Consider the following 25,000-nt stretch of genomic DNA (forward strand, 5'->3'; position numbering starts at 1 on the left):
TCACACCGGGTCCACATTTGATAACGTGTCCCTCTTTCATTTCTGTCCTCTGTCACTCTCCTTCTTCTCTCCCCACCCCCCCCCCCCCTTTGCAGAGTGGAGCAGATCTGGAGTACCACTGGTAGCTGTCCAGCTCGACTGCCTGATCACAGTAAACAGGACCACTACTCCACTTGAGATCACATCCTTCCTCACCTCTTATTTCCACCCTGGGATTTGTTTCATCATGATTCTTCCACTTCACACCGAGTGAGCAGATTAAAAAAAAAAAAAAAAAAAACAACAACAAAAAAAACACTCAATCTGACTCCAGAACAGATTTTTTTTTCTTTTGGCTCCTTCAAACGGAACAAAATGGAGGAAAAAAAGACAAACCGTGTCCATGCTCTGAAATAGTCATCAAACGAAAGGCAAACAAGCACAGTTTCTCTTGCCCTTTGTGTGTGTTGTTTTTCTTTTTTGTTTTTGTTTTTTCCCCCCCCCCCGCCTTGCTTTCTCTGTGGTGGTTGTTTCTTCTTGTGGCTCGACAGACCCAGGCAGCGCTGCTCCGACTGCTTCAGGGGCTCTAAGGTGCCTTTGCTCAGACTGGAGAGAGAGAGAGACGGGGAGGAGCTGGCGACACAGCAGCCGGCCAGCTCATCACCACTTTACACTGGGGGGGGGGGGTGTTTTTAACCAGGACCCGAGAGGCACAAGACGTTTGTGGCATTATTTACATAGGATAGGTGACTTTTTTTTTTTTTTTTTCCTTCTTCTTCTTCTTCTTCTTGCTTCTGACCGAAGTGAACTGACCACGCGACCCTGTGATTCCCTCAACACCCGGAGCGCCGCCGTGTCGGGTCCAGCGTGGAACTGGTCCTCGGAACAACGTGCACAGAACTCCCACAATCCCCGGAATCCAAAGACTGGCGAGGAGTTCAAGCAGGAAGCTCCAATTCTTCTCGCATGTCCCCGCTCAATTATCCCGCTTTTTTTTTCTCCCCCCCCCCCCCCCTTCCGATGCTCCCTCCCCTTTTTATTATTTTTTTCTTTTTTTTTATGTGCATCCTGTATCTCTTCACCACCAGAAGAGATTAGGCTGTCATGTGCAGACGTTGCCAGAATCATAAGCTTTTGAGCCTGCTGTTGTTTAAGATATTAAAAAAAAAAAAAAAAAAAAATAGAGATTATATATTAAATTCATATATATATAGATATATATTTAGATTTGTTTGGGGTTTCTTTTTTGTTTTTTTGTTTTTTTTTTGTCAAAAACTCCCCCACCATGGTGTGTTTTTATTGTGGCCTCATGTGAGTGCGACCCCCCGGCGTATTTTTGTGCGAAACACGACGTTCCCAACACGGTTTCCAAAGACGCGGGTCGACGTCGCACTGTTGCACCTCTTCCTCCACACACACGTGCTCAAACAATCCCGTTTATGCTACGACCTGCCTTTTCTATCGACGGAAGTATCCTGTGTAAACACAAAAAACAAGGCCTCCTGTCCTCCTCTCTCTCTCTCCCTCTCTCCCCGTTTGTAGTTTTTTGTTTGTTTGTTTGTTTGGTATGTATTGCCTTTCTAAAAATACTCTTTTTACTAATGGACTTCAGAAACAACCAGTGGAGCATGAAACACACCTTGTACAGCGTATTGAGAAAGAGAGGTCTGAGAAGGAGGAAGCCGTGATTTGACTCATTTGCCATTAAATCTAAAACAAGTGTTTAAAAAAAAATCCACAGAAACAATTTTTTTGTCAGATAAATAACTTTTTCTTCTGGAACGGGACGCTATAACACTGTTAAAAAGCCACAATAATTCAAGTTTTATTTTAGGGGGGACTTTTTAAAAGTTGTTATTGACATTTTGTAATTTTTTTTTTGTTTTTTTTTTAATATACTCTAAATTTCATATTTATGTTAATTTAGTTAATTTTCTCCTATTGTGGCTCTAATAAGTTGTCGTGGGGCGACCATACTTGATTCTTCTTCGCATTAGATGGGTTATCTGAGCACGCACGCCACTGTAATATACGCCTTCTCCCTGCTTTCTGAGGAGGCAGCGTTGAACGAGAACGGGCCAGTCGACTTCCTCTCGGTGGTACTTTTTGCTCTCGGTGCCATGTGACAAATAGGTACTTGAATGTGTAGTTCTTTTTTGCAGTTGTTTTTGATGCGATGATTCTTCCTTTTGTGGTGGCGGGGCGCGGGGAGGCGGGGCGGGACCTGTAGTGATGCATGTTTTGTGATTGAAGCAGGAGTGTATTGTGGGCGGGGGGGTGAGGGGGGGGGGGGGGGAGTGGGGTGTAAAAGACAGGAAACGGGTATACGAGGGGCGAGAAATCACCAAATTGTTGTAGTGAACTGATTTTAAACCCTTAAAACTAACGTTTCCTGATGTTTCACCTCTCCGAACATGCTCTTTATGGATTCACGTGGAAAGCAATATCACACACTGGGCCGAGGAGAGGAATTGAAGAGATTTTGTTTTTTTTAATTATTATTATTTGAATGTAAGTCTTCATTACTCACACTGATTCCAGCGCATGAACTGAACACAAGCAGCACCATCATCTCTCCTCGTCCGTCATTTTAGAGGCCAAACAATAACGAAGAAAAAAGTTACTTGATCAACAGGACGACTCGCATGGGAACACTTCTTCACTTCTTCACCCAAACCGTCACCTGCGTCGGGGAAGTTCTTCTGGGGGGCAAAAGAAATGTTGAGGACGGACGGGGGAAAAAAAGGAAGTGTGGACAAGATGCCAGCAGAGCAGCAGGAGTAAAGACTTGACACCCCCCGTGCTCCGTGCCTCCCTGTTCACATACAAACTGATTCACCTGACTAATGTAGTCACATTGTTGTTTTGGGTTTGTTTTTTTTAATTATTATTATTAAATTTATTCCAAGCTTTTTTTCCCCCCCCAGTTCTAACTGATATGCTGTATTCTGAAGACAAGAGTTAAGTAAACTTCACTTCTCTCCTCTGAAGGAGTAAAAGAAGACGACGCCCAGAAAACCACCATCCCTTCTTCCTGTACTAATTTCCCAGTATGCTATTGTGATGTTTACAGACCATACAGTGAACATAAGCATCAATAAAAAAAATGAATTTAAGTTTGAATTCATTGTTTCATGTGCTGCTTGTCTTTTTTTTTTCATTCAATGGTCGGTGCACCAGCATAATCTACAACCTCGTGAGCTTTTATTCTGAAGCACGTGATTCAGATTGACCAGTGTGGAGTGTGGTGACTTGAAATCTTTTGCTCTGACGACATCTCCCGCGTCTCTGGACAGATTCTCATGGCTGCCCTTGTGAAAACTGAAATTATTTTTGATTTAAGCCACATATATCAGCCGTGGCATGAATCAATAAAGAACAAAGGCAAAGGGTCACAATCTGCATCTCTCCTACTCATTCATCCCATAATTTCTCGTCAGTTCATTTCAACTTTATTTATTTGCTCCACAAGACAATTCGCTTGTAAATAAAACCGATACATCAATTCAATAATCAAGTCCTCAACCTGTCAAGGAAACAATTTAGGGAGTACAGCACAGCAAGATAAATCCAGATAAGATAAAACATGAGATAATAAACACATAATGCATGCTCACAGGACAGTTTGTGATCAGACATGGAAACAGAAATGCCGGCTGACCTCAGGTCTCCTCCCAACCTTTGGGACATTCATACAGCCAACACACCCAGAGAACATATGAGCAAGTACATAAAGGGTTTAAAGGTCAGCCGGTTAAGACTGCACATCTATAAAATAATAAAAGGCATAGCACAAGTAGCCACGCTGTGTTTCAGGTGACTGCACAACGGTTTGTTAATAAACCATACGTTAATCAACAGTTCTTTGTACACATAATGCATTATATGGTGCAACAAAGGTGCTCATGAATACAATCTTTAACAATACAATTAAAAAAAAGTTACATTTAAAGAGTTTGTCTTGATAGAAATTGTCAAATGTATAGGATTTGGTTAAATTATCCACATAATTTGTACATATGTGCTTGGGAGTTTGACAATGACATTAAATATGAACTTATTTTAATGAGTGCTTAACAAACGAAGTCATTCACTATTAATACAGTTCATAAACTGTGAATATAGATTACATTTGAAGGAGTATGTGTTACATTATTGAGTTTATCTCTTTCAAAATGGCCCAAACTATTCTATTATACTAGCAGTTGCTCGTTAAGGTACATTAACTGCCTTGCTGGTTGCAGAGGTAAATGGCATTCTTGAAAAAGAATGATAAAAATGCAAATACTGTACCCCCAAAACTACTGTAACGAGAGTATTTGTACTTTGTAAGAAAATAATGAGGTACCACTATAGTCTCTGACAATGATCAGAAAAAGCCTGTGTGATTGTGTAACTGTCTGAAGGTCTCTCTCTCTCTCTCTCTCTCTCTCTCTCTCTCTCTCTCTCTGCGATCCATGGGGGGCCCCATTTTGCGCAAGTGAATTGAATTTCCCTCGGGATCAATAAAGTATCAGCATTCTCTGCAAATGCGCAAAGGATGCGCGTGCATTTTGCCGAGAGGCGCGTAGAGCACCGCCACCAAGTCAGCCTGAGGCAGGAGAGAGAGAGAGAGAGAGAAAAGAGACGCAAATGATTGAAAGCGCGAAGCGTCACCATCTGACCAATCAGCGGTCAGACGGGCCGGCAGGCAGTTGTTTACAGGTAGAGAGTAGAGAGAGAGAGAGAGAGAGTAGAGAGAGAGAGAGAGAGAGAGAGAGAGAGAGAGAGAGAGAGAGAGAGAGAGAGAGAGAGAGAGAGAGAGAGAGAGAGAGAGAGAGAGAGAGAGAGAGAGAGAGAGAGATGGCTTCCAAACGTCAATGCGATTCGGGAGCTAGCAAAATAAAGAAAAAGTCCAAACAAGAAGAGGCTCGTGCTTCACTTGAAGGTGGGTATGTTGTTGAAATAAAAAAGAAAAAACTTTGTGGCATAAACTGTTTATGCCACAAAGTTTTTTCAGACGTGTGCATTTGTAAAATTATTGTTCCACTGTTGAGGGCCCCCACTTGGCCCTGTGTGTGTGTGTGTGTGTGTGTGTGTGTGTGACTGTCTGAAGGTCTCTCTCTCTCTGTGTGTGTGTGTGTTTGTGTGTGACTGTCTGAAGGTCTCTCTCTCTCTCTCTCTCTGTGTGACTGTCTGAAGGTCTCTCTCTCTCTCTCTCTCTGTGTGTGTGTGTGTGTGACTGTCTGAAGGTCTCTCTCTCTCTCTCTCTCTGTGTGTGTGTGTGTGTGACTGTCTGAAGGTCTCTCTCTCTCTCTCTGTGCGTGCGTGTGTGTGTGTGTGACTGTCTGAGGGTCTCTCTCTCTCTCTCTGTGTGTGTAACTGTCTGAAGGTCTCTCTCTCTCTCTCTCTCTCTCTCTCTCTCTCTCTGTGTGTGTGTGTGTGTGTAACTGTCTGGAGGTCTCTGTGTGTGTGTGTGTGTGTGTGTGACTGTCTGAAGGTCTCTCTCTCTCTCTCTCTCTCTCTCTCTGTGTGTGGGTGTATGTGTGTGACTGTCTGAAGGTCTCTCTCTCTCTGTCTCTCTGTCTCTCTCTCTGTGTGTGTGTGTGTGTGTATGTATGTGTTTTCCTTCACTCCACAAGTCTCAGACTCTCTGAAACAGACCTTTACTGCTGTGTGTTGTTTTTTATTATTCTATTCTATTTTGTTAAAGAAACATTTCAGTTTTTATTAAAAAAAAAAACAACAACAACAAAATGGACTTTCCGTAAGTCGTCGTCGGGCAGCGTGGAGCTGGGGACTGCACCAGGAACCCGGGCTACCGGGAGGCCGACGACACCGGGACGCCGGCGGCGGACCGGACGAGCCCGGAGCCCGGGGGGGAGAAGCGGCCGAGCTCGGCGGGGGGGGAGGCGGCGGCGGCATCGGCGGCGGCGGCGGAGGAGTACCACCAGCTGCAGCCCTACGCCGGCATGCCCAAGGAGGTGCTGCTGCGGTACTCCTCCCAGGCCCGGTACCGGGTCACCCGGGAGGTCCTGTTCTGGCTGACGGTGGCCTGCACCCTGGCGCTGGTGGGGGTCACCATCGCGGTGATCGCCCTCTCCCCCCGGTGCCTGGGCTGGTGGCAGGGCTCCCCGGTGTACCAGGTCTACCCCCGGTCCTTCAAGGACTCGGACGGGGACGGGATCGGAGACCTGCGGGGTAAGACCGCAACCTGCGGGTTTCCGCTCTTCTGTTGGTGAATTACGATCAGATTCATTTGGAATCAATGACAAAAACAAAAAAACAAAAAACACTTTAAGACGCTTATCTGTCACTGAAATATCTACAACCTGTCTTTCCCATCGTATAGGGAACTGTTATTCTTTTTAACTATTATTATTTTCCAACATGTCAACACTGGCTGTCAGCACAGATGAAAAAACAACAACATTTTAATTGAACACAAACAAATAAAATGCATGTGTTGTTTCAATGATAAACATAATGAACTAGTGTCTTATATTTATCAGAGTGTCCTTGCTTTTTATTTATTTACAAAAACCGTGACAATTTACATCATTCAGTTTTGTTGATACCGAATTCCGTTTTGTAATATAGGAATCCTCAGAAGTGCAGTGCTTACGGACAGGGACCAACATATCTGGTCCACAGCTTTGGTAAAGGAATAAATGACATATATCAGTCAACAAGACTGTAAAATAACATGCAACAGTATGTGCAATAACCCCTGCATCTATACCACTTTATCTACCTCACTTAATTGACCACTTGTTAGGACTGAACCTGCACTGCCAACACTGGTATTATTTTACTATAGTCTGTTTATTGTACTTTATTCTTCATTTTCCGCCCCCCATCATAGTTTATTTTCCTTGTATTTCATCTTACTGTATATTTTGCTCCCCTTAGAACTTATTATACTTTATTATAGTTTGTGATTTTTATCTTATTTTTAGGCCTATTTTTGTTAATCTGCTTATTACTCTTACTGTAAATATTTTTGGTCCTTAGGGTTCTTGATAGTCATCGTATATAAGATACCTCTATTCTTATCTAACTGTTTGAACATTTCTTGTCTTTCATACTCATGAGTACTTAAGAGCAGAATGTAACAAGTACATTTCTCCTTTGTGAGATCAATAAAGGCTTATCTTATCTCTTATCTTATGTGGTGCTTTTAAAACATACACTGATTACAGTACAAGGACAACTTGACATGTAAGATACAGGTGGGGATGGGAATCAAACCGGCAACTTTCTAAATGGGAGCCGGCCGCTCTACCAAGCTGATTCTTGGTATGACTCGGCATTTCACCGGCCCGTGTCGTCTCTTGTCTCTGCTCCGACAGGCATCAAGCAGCAGCTGGATCACTTCCTGTACCTGAACGTCAAGTCGGTGTGGATCAGTCCCTTCTACCGCTCCCCAATGAAGGACTTCGGATACGACGTGGAGGATTTCCGCGACATCGACCCGATCTTCGGAACGATGCACGACTTCGACGAGCTGTTAGCTGAAATGCACAACAAGGGTGCGTGTGTGTACCTCGGTTAGCACGCTTGTTTCTCGACGGATCGTAGAGGCTGACTCGTGTCTGTGTCCAGGTCTGAAGCTCATCATGGATTTCATCCCCAACCACACCAGCGACCGACATCGCTGGTTCAACCTGAGCCGCGTCCGGGATCCTCGCTACGAGGACTTCTACGTCTGGACGGACTGCAACGCGACGTCACCGAAGCCCAATAACTGGGTAGGTCCTCCGTAAAGTTTTGTTCTGCTCGGTAACGAGACGTGACGCACCCTCCTCTTTGGCCAGGTGAGCATCTTTGGGAATTCGTCATGGACCTACGACGAGGTCCGCGGACAGTGCTACCTGCACCAGTTCCTCAAGGAGCAACCCGACCTCAACTTCAGAAACCCAGACGTCCGCAAAGAGATGATTGTAAGATGACTCACACACGACCTCAGCTACTGACTCATCTGTCTCGACTTAACGGTTTCAAACATTTGTATCCCAGTCGGTCTAAAGCCACAAAAATATCTCAAACGTCTTCAACCTTTGTGTTTTTCCAGTGACGTAGATAAACAAAGGGCCCATTGGGTTTGCTTCTTCTTCTAATGCTCAATCGTGTACAACAGGACATCATTAAATTCTGGCTGGAGAAGGGAGTGGACGGGTTTCGGATGGACGCGGTGAAGCACATCCTGGAGGCCGAACACTTGAGGGACGAGCCGCAGGTGGATCCAAACAAACCACCGGTGAGTGTTCCGGTCCAGTTCTGTGTGATTATAGGAGGCCACACCTATGGGGACTTTTATGAATTCATTAGAGGAAGAGTCAAAAGCGGAGCATCCAAAAGAATTTCAAAGAATTATCAAATTGACTATATAGAATTGGGTGGAAAACCCGACCACATATTTAAACTTGAAACCAAATTGAGCCTCGTTAAATCTTACAGACTCATATCGACAGCTGTTTTATTCCTTCCGTTGCTTTCTGATGGAAATTGTCAACACCAGACCTCTGATCCGGCACGCCTTGTATCCGAGTCAAACATATTAGATCGTCCCTTGTTTGTTTTTTGGGGGTTTTTTTGTGTCGAGGTCCAATTAAAAACGGCTCAACGTGGCCTTCATGCTCTTGCCTCAGTGAGAATCATTCCAGGGTCAGTGCACGGTCCCAAACCAAAAATCATTGACCAGTGACCGGTGCAGGGTGTCCTAGGATCCTTTAATTTGCAATAAAGTATTCTTTTTTTGAAAAATTATTTTACATGTTTAATGTTTAATCTGATCAGCGTGCAGAAAAAAAGCTTTTCAACTGCCACCGAAAGTCCACTGTTATTTGTTTGTATTAAACCATATAATGTGTGACGTTCAAAAGGCCCCGATTGGAACAATACTTTGCCGTGGGCAACGGCAGAACAAACATCCCGGTAATAAAAAAAAAAGAGCTGAGTGCGAGGGCTTCGCTCTGTGCAGGACTATCACTCATCATTTATCTCGGGCTTAAACATCGGGGTCATGTTGTGCCCTCCTGGAGAAAATACTCCTCCTGGAATTCCAAGGTCCATGATACGCGGCGGCGAGTTAAGCTCGGCAACAAAGAGTTTTTTTTTTTTGTTCCACAGAGGCAGCAGTTGTTTCTCACAGAGGAAAGATTAGTAGAAAAGAAGCATATTTCAGTGGATTAGGAAGTCACTGGGATTTGCTCACCGCGGCAGAGTAATGCTAGAACACCGGGACTGAGTCATCCGCCTCCGCTTCACTGAGAGACGTTTCGCCCAAATGTACAGATTCAAACCAAAAAACGGGGCTCGGCAAGACGTTTTTTTTTGTGACTTTTTGAAACACGTGTGACCTTTAATGTGACGCCGACACGGCTTCTAAAGTCTCGCACAAAGCGGCTTTGAAACAAAAACTATGTTATGTTGCATTTGCGAAGGTTGACTTGAGGACGGTAAACACCTCGTTACATTTCCAGCCTTTTTTTGTAGCTGATTTTAGTGGGATCCTCCTCCTTCTGACGCATTTCTCACACAATTTGGACGTTTTAGAATAGAATAGAAGTGCTTCATTAATCCCAGAGGGAAGTTCTTTAAGCAGTGCTCCACATAGAATGACTGGAAAGAAAGTTGAATATATATATATATAAAAAAGAAAGGATCAGAATTCGATCAGTGATTTTTACATATTAAAAACAAATATAAAAAAAAAATTATGAACTTAACTAAAATACCACAAACACTATTTACAGGCCGTTTATAGTCTTATGGCCACAGGGAGGATGGACATTATAGCCGTTTTTGACATTTTCTCTCTTTTCCAAGCAGATTTGCTTGTTTCTCCCAATTTTTAAGCTTGAAATTTTGGTCAATTCATTATTTGTTTCCCTCAAATTTTCCTCATTGTGCCTTTCTTGAGGTCATTTTCAAAAACGAGTCTGGTCTGCAAGCAAAATGAAACCGCACATGTTCCCACAGTGAGATCAAGAGCGATTATATCCGTATGAAGATACGGAGACTCTCGTAACAGCCTTGAACACGTGAGCGAATGATTATTACTTGACTCGTGACTAAAAGCTGTAAAGTCGGGGGTTGGGATGCAGCCACAGTGAGATCAACGTCGACTCAGCGCTTTGAGTTTTTCTCCTGCGTGGAGAGAAGAGCGTCATCGTTTGCTCGGCGCTATGATTTTGTCCATATTTAACATTTTCTTCACAGCAGAATAAATAAGAAAGCATAAAGCAGCCGTCTCACACAGAAGCACCTCTTTTATTAACCTCAGTGGACTCGCTTGACCTCTCGTCTCTGTATCGAACTTTCTACTTACGTTCCACCTGCCGGCCCCGTGACTGCACTGCACCGTGTTTCCCCGATTAAAGGAAACCCCGTAGGGCCAAGTTCTCCTCACTAACTCCCAGGACAAACACAGCTACACTCTGTAATCCGCTACACAAACTTACTCCCTCACTTAAACCCGGAATCTGACTGCAACATTGACGTGTTATAGTTCAGTGGCCACATCCGGATCAAATTCCTCTAAATAGTTCCATAATACCTTTTAAATTTAAACTTTGAAGTTTTTTCCTTGTTGTGGTGCAGAAAATGTCTGTATTTTTACACAAAACAACAGAATTACTACTGAAAATGACTACAATCTCAACGTAAAGCCAATTTTCACAATGCTTTTTTGTGCAAAATGACCAAAATACTGTTGCATTCTGCATTTTTTTCTTTTCTTTTCAAACTCACCCTGACTTATGTTAGACTCTCCCGTGCTATAACTACTTAAACATGCCTGAAACTGCATTACCTCCGACATGCTTCGTCGTAGGAACTGGTGACTACAGAGTGGGATCTCTACCACGACTACACCACCAGTCAGGTGGGCTTGCACGACCTGCTGAGGTCTTTCAGGGCCGAAATGGACAACTACGGCCGCGAATCTGGCAGATACAGGTACGACAGAGGGTCAACTCATATGACGATTTTAAGCTGGAGAATAAATCACGATTATTTGCGAGATAAGCCGAGATACATTATTTATTGCGCAAGACAAGTGCAATTAAAATCCGTCTGCATATACATCTGTTTCTACATTGTCACACACTCGTCTGCTGTGCCACAGGTTCATGGTGACAGAATCGTACGATTACCACGAAGTGGAAAAGACCATGATGTACTACAGCACACCTCTGGTGAGAGAAAGCGACTTCCCTTTCAACTTTTACCTGCTGGATCTTCCTCACAACAAGAGCGGCTTGTGGGCTAAAGAGCTGGTGAACCTCTGGATGGCCAACATGCCCACGGGCAAGTGGGCCAACTGGGTGGTGAGTCTGTACCGTCACGTTTGGGTCTCTGTTTGGGACGATTTCATTTTTGCCCCCGTGGCTCATCTCCCTTTCATCTCTTATGTCATAAAGATGTGGCGTCAAAAACCAAGGGTTTGTAACCTTTATGACCAAAAGAGGTGTTTTGTCACTTTCCACCAAATCAAATATTACAAGTTTAACCTTTAAAATGAGACTAGCATGTTTCATATAGTTTTAATATATGAACATAAACTGTATCTTGTGTTGAATTACAATTTAGGATGGTAAACATTACATTTTCAGTTGTTTTTGTGCCCGAGTTTAGATGTTTTGTCCTTCTTTACCAGGTAGTTTTGACATTTCCAGTTTTCTCCCCAGTTTTTAAGCTTTCCTTTAAAGATTAAGAAATCCTAGCCATTTTATGTTTTTTTTTATAAAGCCGTTACCAGATTCCCCCCCCCCCCCATTTTAGTTTTTTTTTTTTTTTTTTTAAAGAATCCTTTTGTAACTGACTTTGTGTGCATAAATACATCAAAACAAAATAAAATAAAAAGTTTATTTCAGTATAACTTTATTAAAGGTTCTTGGAGCCGCGGCAGAAAAGGCCAAAGAGCCACAGGTGGCCGACTCCTGGTCTAAATAATGTTTATGTTACGATGAAAAAGTGACATCCTTTCTGACCAATTCTCAAAATGCTGCTCAAGCTACATCTATCTCAGTGTCTCGCACTGAAATGTGGACGTTAATATGAACCGCCCGACAAAGAGTTGAGAATTCTTCCGTCATATTCTAAAACCTGATGTCTTTCATCACTAACAACTCTTAAGGTTTGGTTCTTCCGCAGTTTATAACCTGATTTAATAACTCTGTCAGAACATCATTACTCTCCAACTGGTATTTCTCTCTTTTTGCATACGCTTGTTCATTAACTATCCCCCAAACCAGGAATTCCAGTCTGCAGTCCCGTCTTAACCTCCTTTCTTTTCCTCCAACCGTCGCCGCTTCCCAGGTTGGGAACCACGACAGACCTCGGATTGCGACCAGCGCCGGTCCGGACAGAGTTCGCCTCATCAACATGCTCCTGCTCACGCTTCCGGGCACGGCCACCACCTACTACGGCGAGGAGATCGGCATGGAGAACGTCAACATCACCGACAGCCAGATACAGGACCCCGCCGGAAAATACAATTCCGTCAGTTTGTAGACAAACACGCACAAGTACACAGAAATACCTGGAAATCTATTCAGCCCTAGTTCATGCAGCATATTCTATACTGACAATGGATTCACAGGAAGCTGGGTCACAACGCGAATACACAGTCCCACATGGAAAGAATCTCTAAGAGTCATATATGCACGTATATGAAACCTATAAGCAGTTTGTATGCACATATATGTGGATATATGCCACATATAGGCAAAATTGAGGTGCATATATGTGAATATACAGGCCATATAGGTCTCCTGTACTGCTTCTGAATTTCCACAAATATATATATATATATAGCCCATATCTCACTTTAGCAACTGTCATACGTTATCAAGGCAATAACTAAGAACTAACTAAAAAATAATTATGCAAGAAGAACATATTGGTGCATATATGCACACATATATATGTGCATATATGTACCTATATAGGTACCTGTATGCATGTATGTGTGCACATATGTACATATAATATAGGAAAATGGCCAATCTTATATATGTCACATATATTAAAAACCTATATTAAAACATATATGTTTATATAGATTCTTTCCATGTGGGGTGGAACAGTCGACATCATTAGAATAAATTTAAGTATTTAATGGATGATATCACAACATAGGAAACACAAAGAATGACACAACATCTCAACTGACATGTGATCTCCTGAGGCTTTGCCGCATCTGGACATGTTTACCTCGACAAACCAAAATAAATCAGCAACCGATTGGCGACAAACAGGAAGTGACCAGACGTGTGCCGTCCTCTCACTGCAGAGTTTAAGCCGGGACCCCCAGAGGTCCCCGATGCAGTGGAGTGAAGACGCCAACGCGGGCTTCAGCGGCGACGCCAACAGCACCTGGCTGCCCGTGCACCCGGATTACCAAAGAGTCAACGTGGAGGTAAAACAGAGCGGTGGGCGTAGAGCGAGACGTTCACACCTCCCGTGCCCGTCCTCCCTTACCGAGTCCCCCTCTCCCTCCGCCCCCCCCCCCGGCAGGTCCAGAAGAAAGACGGGGCGTCCGTGCTGGCCCAGTACCGCTTCCTGAGCCGCCTGCGCGGCTCCGAGCTCCCGCTCACCCGCGGCTGGTTCTGCTACGTCCACGCCGACGGCAACGTCTTCTCGTACCTCCGGGAGCTGGACGGGCTGCAGCGGGCCTACCTCGTGGTGCTGAACTTCGGGGAGGAGTCGGCAGCCACCGACCTCTCCCACTTTCCCGAGTTCCCCGAGCGGCTGACCGTCCTGATGAGCACGAACCACGCCAACGGCGGCAGGGAGTTTCCGAAGTCTCGGGTCGTGACCGAGGCGGGAGAGGGCCTGGTGATCCGGTACTCGACACCCGCTCGGTTCAACCCCGGCCACCGGGGCGAGTGCTACATCTCCGAGAAGGCCTGCTACCTGGAGTTCGTCGACATCCTGTATCAGTGCTGATATACACACAAACTGACGCGCGGTCATTCAAAGTTTCACAATAGCAGAGAGCTCAATAAAAGACGACAGCGATATCAGAGTCGGTCACGTCTTTCTTCTTCGGTGGCGTTTTTAAAAAGTCGTCTTCTGTTGGTCTTGCGATCTCGTCCTCCTGCGTGACGGCCGAGGGGCGGCCAGGCCGAGCTCCCTGTATAGAAATGCCAACTTGAGGGCTTCCTGTATTAGAGGAGACATTTATCCGTCAACTCAAGTTCTTCATGCGTCGAAACAGCTGAATGAAAAGTCAAATAACAAGTTGAAGACATAGTTTTAGTCGTTGAGACGCAGATCAGATTGAAGCCGCAGTTTATCCAGAGACTCTTGTCTCCAATCACTACAAAAGACTGTGTACTTGGATTTGCGCAACAAAAAGCACGAGGAAGATTCTGTATCTTATTTGAACTGACATTTAACCCTCCATTTAAAAAGTCAAAGAATAAAAGTTTTCACACTCGTGTGCAGTTAATGATATACCACAGGAACTTTTAACGCATTAAGATCTGGAACAACGTGTTCTCTCTTCTGGCCGTTCCTTCTCCCGACGCCACGTGAGGAAAAACAGTTCCACTCCACAGTTCTGCTGATGATGAATAGTTTTGCTTTCCCGCAGCAGGTTCTTCTCTTCATCGCACGTTTTACCAGTTAGTGAAGATCCTAACGGTTGATCCTTTAACACAGTGAACCTTTTAAAAGGAAGCTGCTGTCTCCGCAGAAAGCAAAAGCACTTGTACTGGGTCACCGTTTGTAATTTAATTAGTAATTTCTCTAAACCTTTGTGGGCGAGTCAGTGACGATTGTTCGACAGCAAACTGATCCTAACAACCTTTAACCAACAAAGTTAACTGTAGTTTAAAGGAAAGGGAAACGCTGGACCGTTGTCTCATATCTTGATTGATCAAAATCTATTTATTTTCACTTTTTCGGGGGCATATATCACCGACAGATGTTTTGAATGACGAATTCATGAAGGTATTTGCGTCTGATTTTCATCATCTGTGCATGAATCGAAGCAGGAATTTTTAAAAAGCAAAATCATTAAAAAGTTAATATTGTCTTCCTGTTTCTTACCTCCTCCAGCAACTCTTCAAAATCTTCCGGTCCGTGGTGATTGGCTCCGGGTTGAATATTCAAAACAATATTGGGTGCAGATTCACACCCTAAAAGAAATGGAGAGAGGAAAGGGAAGATGCATTTTTCAACACTTGCTTCTTTCTCTTTTCTCCATCCCTCCTGCTTCTCCGGCTCCATCTTCTCGTTTCTTTTCACTCATTCATCCTCAGCCTGTTCCATACTATCCCCCCTCTTCGCACCGCTTCACATGTGCGGTCTTGACCTTGACAGCTCCCAGTCTGTGGCGTCTAATCTCTCGCTCTGATACACTATCTCTTTACCATGCTAATGGGCCGCCCGCCCGCCCGGATGTGTCCGTGCCATCAGCACTTTATCAAAGACTCCGGAGAACAGAGAGCGCGAGATTAGAGCGACGTATACACACACACATACGCAGGCGCTTAAGCTGCCGGCCGGATGAACAACGGAAAAGTAGTGAGGGAGGGTGAAGGAGAGAGATAATGTACGGTGGAGAGAGAGAGAGAGGGGTGTAAATAAGGAGTACCACCAACGTGGTGGAGGGAGATTATAAGTGAGAGGGAGAAAGAGCCTGTCTGAGGGGAACTGAGAGCAATTAGCTGAGACACACACACACACACACACACACACACACACACACACACACACACACACACACACACACACACACACACACACACACACACACACACACACACACACACACACACACACACACACACACACACACACACACACACACACACACACACACAAGGTGACCTATGCTATAGTTTGGTTGAACTTCAGATGTTGTTCGCACTGCCCCCGATGGACAACACACACACACACACACACACACACACACACACACACACACACACACACACACACACACACACACACACACACACACACACACACACACACACACACACACACACACACACACACACACACACACACACACACACACACACACACACACACACACACACACGCGAAAAGACAAAAAAAAAAAAAAGTAGAGACCGAAGTAAACACATACCAACAGGAAAAGTGACTCAAACACACAACTGAGAACAGCGACTATAAGAAGTACGATGTGAAAGTAAAACTACTGAATGCAGTGAGAAGCACAAAGGTGCTCACACGTAACAGTGACTTGTACCGTATCTCTCTTCTGTTCAAATCACAATGCTTCAAACTAAACATTAGACTTCTCAGTTGTGAAATAACCGACGTTCTGAGACAAACTGTCGACGTCACATTCACCCGTTGGTTCACACGAGGATTGTTTTGGTGTTGCGACTCGGCGTAACTGAAAAGCAGTGGGAGTTAAAACGATCGGAGAAAGAACAGCAAGTGTCCGATCAAGTGTCCAGCACACACGCACCTGGCGTCGTGCCGACGTGCGCGCGGACGGCTTCCTTGAGCAGCCGGGCGTATTGGACGACGCCCGCCAGGGGAACCCTGGCATCCCCGCGGTAGGCCGTCAGCAGCATGGATGGATAACGCTACTCCCGCACAAACACAAGCGTGCACGTTGCTCAGCGGAAAGCCGTTAAAAAGCAATTATTGCGTTGAACATTTTGAATAACGTTTGCGATTGTCTGGAGACGGCGGGCACACGGCCCGTTCACCTGAGGTTTGATGTTCTGAAGGGGACAGTAAGAGGCGATGACGCGTCTGTGCGTTGGGTTTCCCTCCGGGTCCCCCCATTCGTCTTTATCCTCCAACGTCAGCGGCAGGCTTTGGTTCTCCATAGTGCCCAACACGTCCAAGAAAGGCGCCTGAACACAGACAAAAAAACCCCCAACAACACAGATTTTGATGAGTTTTTACACGTCTGACAATAGCAGGAAGCTCCTAAACCGAGTTGTCTCACCTGCAGCGCCACGGCCCGCAGCATGCCGGGCTGCCGGTTGCACAGCGCCCCCGCTGGCACGGCCCCGGCGCTGCAGGCCGAGAGTGCGGCGAGCGACGGAACAGAGACGCCCAAGGAGAAGAGACGAAGGAGGCAGGACTTCAGGTCTTCCACTCCTTTCTGCTTCCCCTCCACACGAGCCTGTCGGTGCCAGGAAAGGCCTCGCTCTCCTCCGCCCCTGGCGCAGATTCACAAGCAGCACGTGTGAAAAACAAACTGCAGCAAAGTGTTGGGTTTGTTTTTTTTTTTTTTTGAGACGACCTACCGTATGTGGCAGTAGGCCAGAGCCCAGCCCTGCTCCAGCAGCAGCCTTTTCTCTGGACAGAAGTCCATGTTGAGGTCTCGGCCGTAGGCCCCGTACACACTGACCAGCAGTGGCGCTTGTCCTAAACCCGCCACCGGCACTGAATGGAACAGTGTGACTGGCACCGACGTGCCATCCTACAAAACGGAAGCCAGAATACGTTCAGTGAGATTTAACCAAAATGCAGATGAGCTGTATCGGGGTGTCACGTCGAGTTTTCTCACTCGGCTACAGGCTTCCAGACGCGTGGGGACGGAACGGGCTGGATTCTGGAGGGACGCCCCGTCGCTGCTGCCCGACAGCAAGAGGCCGCTCTCGGGGTGCAGGCGGTAGGGCGCCGGGGGGCAAACTGGAGAGGAGAGCAGGAACTCTAACACATCTTGTTGGCCTGCCAGGCCGGGCGTCGTGGTCTCAATGGCACAAGCCCAGGAGGGGAGCTGGAGGAAGTGTGAGAGATGGACAAGTAACACAGAAATATAATCTATATATCAGAACCATTTCAAAATAAATGACTAAAAGTAGAGAAGAAAAACACCAAAGTCTGTACCTGCACCATGTATGCTTCCTTGTCATCAGTCAGAGGAACGACGATCAAGACAGGTTCATTGAGTCGGGTTCTTGCGACCAACACACAGTGGTCCCCCACGACGTCCATGTCTTTGATTGCAGTGCCGGGATCAGGAGTAAACAGAGAGACCCAGGACACCATGGACGTGTCTGAGAGGGGGGCCTTCACCACCTGGAGAGCAAACACATAAATCCCCTCACTTATAAGAATAACATTTTTTTTTTTTTTTAATCCAACAGCAGCAATTTGCTCCTCCTATTATAAATGTTGGTTACGGAAGTACAATAGTCATACAAGGGCTTTCATTCGGCATCTCAAGCATTTAAATATTAATGTAATTATATTATATAAACTATACCTGATATTCCTGTCCAGGCCCTGTATTAGCCAGGATGATAAGCTGTGTTTTCCAGTGTTCCACGTGGTACAGGAGGCCCTGCTGACGGGGCTGAACCACAACAGGCTCAAACTGGGACGCTGCCAAATGATGCATCAGCACCTCGGAGCTGGTCCTGCTGCTGCAGTTGATGGTGAGGACGTGTCGGTCTCTGGACGTGGAGACTTCCACAAACACACTGGGAAGATGTGGGCGTTTTAACTGGAGACTCTATAGGCGGCTCACAAGTCGTCTCACGCTCACACTTACTCGGGCAGGGTTTCCTCGTACACGCAGGTTATCCGACTTCCACGGGAGGTCAGCTCTAAGCGAAACACTGAGCTCGAACGCAAACCGTCCAGAGTCGTATAGAACAGGGCCTCGTCAGATGCCCACTCTTTGCACGCAAACAGACACAATTATTTGAGATTCAGTTCAAATATACGTGTGAAAACTGGAATATATATATACATATACATACACACACACACACACATATGTATATATACATATATACACACACACACATACATATATATACACATATGTAAATTTCTCCATAGTGAGATCAATAAAGGCTTATCTTATCTTATATACACACACACACACACACACACACACACACACACACACACACACACACACACACACACACACACACACACACACACACACACACACACACACACACACACACACACACACACACACACACACACACACACACACACACACACACACACACACACACACACACACACACACACAAATGCGAACAGAAAAGTATTAAATGTACCAAAACTAAAGACATTCTCCAGCGTGAGCCTGATGTGACGGGAGCCCAGAGGGAGGAGGTCTTTCTCTTCCAGTCTCACAACCACACACCTGGTACATAAAAAGTCATATATATCATATATATTTATTGCTGTAGCACAGCAAGACAATTGCGTGTAGTTTCTTCCTCATTTACCTGCGCTTTTCACTTCGGCTACATTTTAATGTGGCAGCAAGGTGCTTTTCCTGCGGGGACAGACGTACCCTCTGGAGTGACCATTGAAACGTCTCTTCATCGTCAAATCCGGTCCCCTTCGCTCCTCCAGTCACTTCTCTTAAATCCAACACCTGCTCCGACACCTGCTCACCTATAAACAGACAAATGAGTCATTCAAACAAACTACAGTCACAGCAGTTAGCACTTATATATACATGTATATATATATATGTGAAGCAGCCGGTATTGAAAGTGTTTATCTCTTTAAAAAAAGAGAATTAAAAGTTTCTGCTCACTCTGCTGGTTGTCCAGCCTGTAGATCCCATCATGTTCAATGAGATACACATGTTGACGTCCATAGATCTGTTACAAGAACAAGACAAATCCCACTCGTGTCAGACAGAAAGGCACAGTCTGCACCTCCGTTTATTTCTCCACCAATTGTTTGCGCGAATAAATATTTAATTCTCAAACGTCTTTGGGAAAACATTAAAATTCATAATGGATGATCTAAAATACAAACCAGCCTCACCACTGTGTGATCTGCTATATTGGAAAACCTCTGATATGTCGCCTTCAGTCTCCTCCTGAAATACTTCTGCAGTTCCTTGTAGCCCTGGAGTCCAGAGCTGTAATGATCAGCTGATGAGGACGAAGTGTCCTGAAATACAACAAAGTCAATCTTGGAAAAATAGTTTAAATGACAATAACCCTATGCTGACACGGTCTTTACTGTTCCAATCAAGAGGGAGTCAAGTTGAGGGACGAATAAAGTTGAATGTGACTGATGGTGAATGTAATTCAACTATTCAGTGAAGCTAAACTGCTGTTTTGTTTCTGAAAATATTAAACAGTAAGAAGATCCCAATCCAAATACAGGAGTGGGATTTGCATGTCCCAACTGTTGGATGCTTGCAGAAATCAGATAAAATTGAAATCTCAGGAGGTGGGTGGATGTTCCAATTCTGAAAATTGTTGTAGATGTATAAACAATATTACATATGCATTAGTTATACGGTTAGTTAGTTATAGTTATATATCATCGTCATGGACCCGAGGTGAGTAGATTAACTGGACACCCTTACCGACGCGTAACGACGTTGAACAGACGAGCAGAGCCTCAATATCCGGCGGTAAACTGCGACCTGAGCTGGCGAGAAGAGCCGGAGAGACGAGAGGAGGACGGCCATGGAGGAGATCTAACGGACGATCACGTTCATCGATGACAGATGACGTGCCTCTCTCACAGCTAAATGCCAATGGACGTTTTAAACGCGGCGAACCGCATGTAACCTTCACCGGGTGTGTATTTTCGGCAAAGCTTAAGATATTGAGTTACAACGCACGTGTACGATTTCCTAAACAATCCCTGCTGGACTGGTGACGTCGGTACCACCGCCAGCCCAAAGTAATCAAGGCCAGAGTCGCACTGTGAGGTTTTAAAATGAAAAATCGAGTCGTCTTCGCATCGGTGATCGCTTAGTAAGCCTGAAGGGGCGTGTGTGTACGGAAGTAGCAGTGGCATTGTGGATGTAACAGGTGATCGCCGTCAAGTCGTGTCGTTTTCTTTCTTTCTTTTTTTTGTGTTTTTTTAAGAAGACGCCTTTTTACTTTTTTTTTTGTATCGCATCGCCGCTACCGATCACTGTGACTGCTGCACGACCGGGAGGGTTCGATTGAGCTCACACACTGAGATGGAGAGGGAGTCCACCGGCGCCGCAGGGAGGACCGAGCCGGCGTCTGCTCCTCTGAGCCACAGAGCTCCGAAAGAATCCCCCGGGGCTGATTCCCCGAACACACTGCCCGCAAGCTGCGGTGCTCCTGATGTCGCCAGAGCCCGATGGACCCTGCTGAGACAGGTACAGTGCGACCCGTTCGATCGAGCCTCTCGTTGGCTTTTGTTGTTGTTATACGTGTTGCTTCTTGAGGATCTTTTGGATTTGTGTCGTAGCACGTTGAAAAGGTAGATGATTGTTGAATCGTATGAAAACACAAATACAGACGGCCTCTCTCACCGTGGGCCTAATTTCCCCTGCAAAACATCATATCTTTAGTGTCCAACCTGAATAGAATAGAAATACTTTTTAATTCTGTTGCAGCACTGCTCCACACAGAGAATACATTGAAGTTTAAATATCAATAGGACAGAATATCCTATATATAAGTAGAGTTTGTTGAGTCTGCTGATGTTGGCCTGCTGCCCCAGCATGCATCAGCCCAGAGGACAGCACTGGCCACCACAGACTGGTAGAAAACCTCCAGCGTAGTGCAAAAGATGTTGAAGGACCTTCCTGTAAAGAGCTTTGGCGTTCGTGTCCCAGGCCAGTTTTTTTCTTTTATTATCTATGTATACATGTTGCAGGTTCAACATGGATTTGTATGAAGCATTTTTGGATTTGAGTCGACCCGGATGCTATGAAAACATTAATACAGACCGTTTATTTCACTATCGACCCAATTTGACCTGTAAAGCGCTTTCTAACTAAAACTCTTGATCCGTCATCCATGCTGTACGACAATGTGTTGGTATTTTGTTTTAGTTTGATTTAGTTCAATAGCAGCATTTCTTTCCGGCAAGATTGGCCTGATCTTTGACTTAAATTGTAAATAAATTATACATCGATAGTTTTAGGAACGACTAGTAATGACTATCACAGCTGTGTGAGGGAATATTTTTATATTACTGGAATCAAACATGCCTGGAACTGTTGTTGATGAATAAAACTGAGCATGTACTTTCAGATAGATCCAATAGAACTGCACTGGGTTATGGGACAGAATAGATACGACTGTACGGACAGACAAAGAAGAAACTGACCACTGTCCCTTCCCATATGGAACCCATGCAACTTGGTCTGACCTCTTGTCCACGCTTACAGCTCTTTCACTAGTTTATCACTAGACTCCACCCTATCCATTCAGGTAGAACTCTGATCTAGTTTGCGTCCTGACTCTCTCTAATAAATCATTTTAACTTTAATACTTGAACTGGTTAATGAGTTGTCCTCTCTCTGGTTCAAGTCAACACAGAAATTCCCTCAACAAGCGGTATCCCCCTTTGCTCTTTGTCTTTCTCTCAGTATCTGCTGGGCTGTTTATGGACGGAGCTACCGGGCTGTTGCATTTTACCATAGATGGGAAAAAAATCCAGCTCCTGCACTGTGCGGACAAGAAAAGCTCCCTGCAAAGGGCCTTCATGTATTCTTCACTCGGCAGTACAGCTGTACAATATAGACAGAATCACATGTTGACATATACATCGATTGACTTAACTCATTATTGTCATAATTCTGTGAAACTACCTTTAAAATAGTCTGTATCACAATATTTAATCATATATGATGGCGAACTAAGCGCGTCAGTATAATTCATCTGTGCCTTCAATGGCAGAGTCTTCCGAAATAGATTTACAACAAGAAGATTAATGAGGGCTGAACGATATTGAGTGAAAAGCTGGATTCGCCCTGGACTTGTTGGCGCGTGCAACACGTGGCAGATACAGAGACGCGAGCAATCATGAACTTACGGTTGAAGGTTATCTGGAGCAGGAGGGTCTGGAGAACCCCTGTCCAAACCCCATTGCACTGACGGGGTTTTGTTGGGACCTCGGTGATGACATCATGATTCAGGTGTGTTGAAGCAGGAAGGAGCTCTCCACTGAGATGAATAATTTAGAGTCAGTAAGTGGGAGGAAGCCAGACGACCGTGAAAACAAATGTAATGCAAAGCATAGAATTTTGACCTGTGAGGCCACAGTGATGACTCCCACTTTACTACGCTTGCTCGGGAGATAAATTAATCACAGTTGCAATATATTTTGTACGACGTTCAACATGTGTGATACTCAAGATGTGCGTGGTGGAGGAGTGGGTTAACACTCTCGCTTCATCGTGAGAGGATACCGAGTGTGTGGGTTTTAAAGCGGAATAGAAGATTATTGGTGGCAAAACTCATGTTTAGAGACGTTAAATTTATTCAGCGTGCTGCGCAAGTGTTGGAAATTAGCTGTAAAGAGAACACACTGTAATGAATTAAAAAAAGAAATCATATAAAGTGAATGGACTGAAGGGAAATTTCCACATCAAGTGGACATTTACAAATGATAATCCTGCACAGATTCTGAGAATAACTGATGAGTAATAAATTATTTTAGTGAGCGCCGAATGTTGACTCTGCCGTTTGTCTCTGTCTCAGGTGTTGCGTCGGAAGCAGGCGGACAGTCCCGAGGTCAGCCAGGTGTCTGTCCGCAGGTTTGCCACGTTTGACCTTTTCAGCAGGAAAAGGCTCCTGGGACACGACCACAGCGATTCCTCAGACGACCAGTGGGTGGAGTACAGAAGTGTTTACTTTCCCGACTGCAGTGCCTTACTCAGGTACTCACACACTTGAAATGGATTGGAGGAAGGAGGGCACATATGGTTGTTTTAGGCCACCTCACAACATTATTCTATTAAAATGTTCAATTTTTTCTTTACTCTGACATTGCTTCGGTCATCATAAATAAATGCACAGTCAAAGCATTGATGACTTTACATAAAAGTGTCTTAAATAAAGTCTATAGTAGGTTTAGAGCAGCGACGTCAAACACAAGGCCCGTGGGCTGAAACAGGCCCTCAAGAGGCTGCAATCTAGCCCACCAAGCAAATAGTAAAAATTGATTGAAAAAAAATTAAATATGAAAAATGCTGCCAAGACATGTATTAAACTCGTTGTGACAAAATAGCCTCAAAGCCATGCTGACAGGGTGAATTTGTGAAAACATGCATAATGCAACAGCTATAGAAGAAGTTTTTTCATTGACATTTCAAGGTGTTTTGCACCAGAAGGTTTCATTAATATTGGTTTTATGTTGAGATTGTTGTCATTTTCTATAATAATTGCTTGCTTTTGCAGATATAGAGACATTTTCCCTCACATAATACTCATCATACGTCATAAAGAAAATCTTTGAAGTTAGAATTTAAAGGTTATTTTGGAACTATTTTACCACTTCAGCTCACTTGAGATGAAACTGACTGTTTGTTGATCCCGAACTAAAAAGTCTAGAGCCACACTGTGAGCCATGAATCGGATAAGCTCCCTTTTTTTTTTCCCCCATTCAAAAATGTACTATTTTTCAAATACCTAAATTATTCAATTTGAAAGGAAAGTATACGAATTTATAAACATGTTTGGAATAATAATAGTTCTTTTATATATTTTTTTTAAATGTATTTTTCTTGTGTGTCTCAGGGACAATCTGGGTCCTCTCAGAGTCAATGAAGTGCTCAACAGCTTTGACAACACCGGTAATGTCTGTAAGTACAACTGTAATTCACCGTAATACTTGAACCCATTGTGTCCGCGGTGTGTCGGTGGGTTTACGCAGGCGTACGCGTGATTGTGTCAAAAGTGCAGTTTGTTTTACCCGAACTGCGCTTCGGCTTTTATCCTTGACACCCGCGCACGCACAAGTTTGGGTTAACCTCACGCTGTGTGCTGTTAGTGTTTGATTGATGGTTTGATGCAGGTGGTTTGATTCCATCTCTTTGAATGGGAGTGTGTCTCCTGCAACAGTTTATCATGGACTCATTCCTCCCAACTACCTTCAGACGTCCTTTAGAGGAAAAGTGGGCTGCGGTCTTCTTATTGCCTCAGTCGACAGTGATGAGTGGTTTGGGGTGGAAGAGGAAAGAACATGACTCAAACAGGGATTTGCACATGCTCCATGATATGGAGCGGCCTTCTTTCTGACCTTCATTCATCCGCAGCAGTTTTGAAGTGCCACGCTTGATTGAGTTTACTTTAGATTTTTTTTTTTCTTTATTTACTCT

At 44.6% G+C, this 25,000-nt stretch overlaps 4 protein-coding genes across 5 annotated transcripts in view; 3 read left to right on the forward strand and 1 right to left on the reverse strand.

Annotated features, from left to right (window-relative positions):
• The window catches only part of ppm1ba (protein phosphatase, Mg2+/Mn2+ dependent, 1Ba), a 15,527-nt gene extending 13,376 nt beyond the window's left edge, over window positions 1-2,151 (forward strand). For both annotated transcript variants that reach the window (XM_080508158.1, XM_080508159.1), the window contains exon 6: window positions 96-2,151. In XM_080508158.1, the coding sequence (XP_080364284.1) occupies window positions 96-125 (30 nt within the window). In that variant the 3' untranslated portion in view covers window positions 126-2,151. The remainder of the gene's footprint in view (window positions 1-95) is intronic.
• Window positions 2,152-5,894: 3,743 nt separating this feature from the next.
• Window positions 5,895-13,914, forward strand: slc3a1 (solute carrier family 3 member 1; the record flags this gene model as incomplete). The annotated part of the gene is made up of 10 exons (XM_080507773.1): window positions 5,895-6,159; window positions 7,311-7,490; window positions 7,564-7,709; window positions 7,776-7,901; window positions 8,099-8,218; window positions 10,796-10,920; window positions 11,090-11,291; window positions 12,283-12,465; window positions 13,259-13,384; window positions 13,483-13,914. Exons 1-10 carry the CDS (start codon window positions 5,931-5,933, stop codon window positions 13,912-13,914), a joined length of 1,869 nt encoding a protein of 622 aa, XP_080363899.1. The 5' UTR covers window positions 5,895-5,930.
• An 84-nt stretch (window positions 13,915-13,998) lies between these two features.
• On the reverse strand, window positions 13,999-20,385 carry prepl (prolyl endopeptidase like). The gene is made up of 15 exons (XM_080507774.1): window positions 20,273-20,385; window positions 19,720-19,848; window positions 19,484-19,550; window positions 19,167-19,338; window positions 18,993-19,081; window positions 18,467-18,593; window positions 18,179-18,395; window positions 17,800-17,991; window positions 17,477-17,689; window positions 17,214-17,389; window positions 16,910-17,126; window positions 16,665-16,814; window positions 16,418-16,538; window positions 15,022-15,110; window positions 13,999-14,130 (listed from the first exon to the last, which is right to left on the reverse strand). Exons 1-15 carry the CDS (start codon window positions 20,375-20,377, stop codon window positions 14,026-14,028), a joined length of 2,169 nt encoding a protein of 722 aa, XP_080363900.1. The 5' UTR covers window positions 20,378-20,385; the 3' UTR covers window positions 13,999-14,025.
• Window positions 20,386-20,881: 496 nt separating this feature from the next.
• camkmt (calmodulin-lysine N-methyltransferase) overlaps window positions 20,882-25,000 on the forward strand; it is a gene marked incomplete at its 5' end in the record, with an annotated part of 108,162 nt that continues 104,043 nt past the window's right edge. The window contains 3 exons of the mRNA XM_080507200.1: window positions 20,882-21,046; window positions 23,382-23,560; window positions 24,420-24,484. Of these exons, the coding sequence (XP_080363326.1) occupies window positions 20,882-21,046; window positions 23,382-23,560; window positions 24,420-24,484 (409 nt within the window). The remainder of the gene's footprint in view (window positions 21,047-23,381; window positions 23,561-24,419; window positions 24,485-25,000) is intronic.

This window comes from Blennius ocellaris, assembly GCF_963422515.1.
Source record: "Blennius ocellaris genome assembly, chromosome: 13".
NCBI lineage: Eukaryota > Metazoa > Chordata > Actinopteri > Blenniiformes > Blenniidae > Blennius > Blennius ocellaris.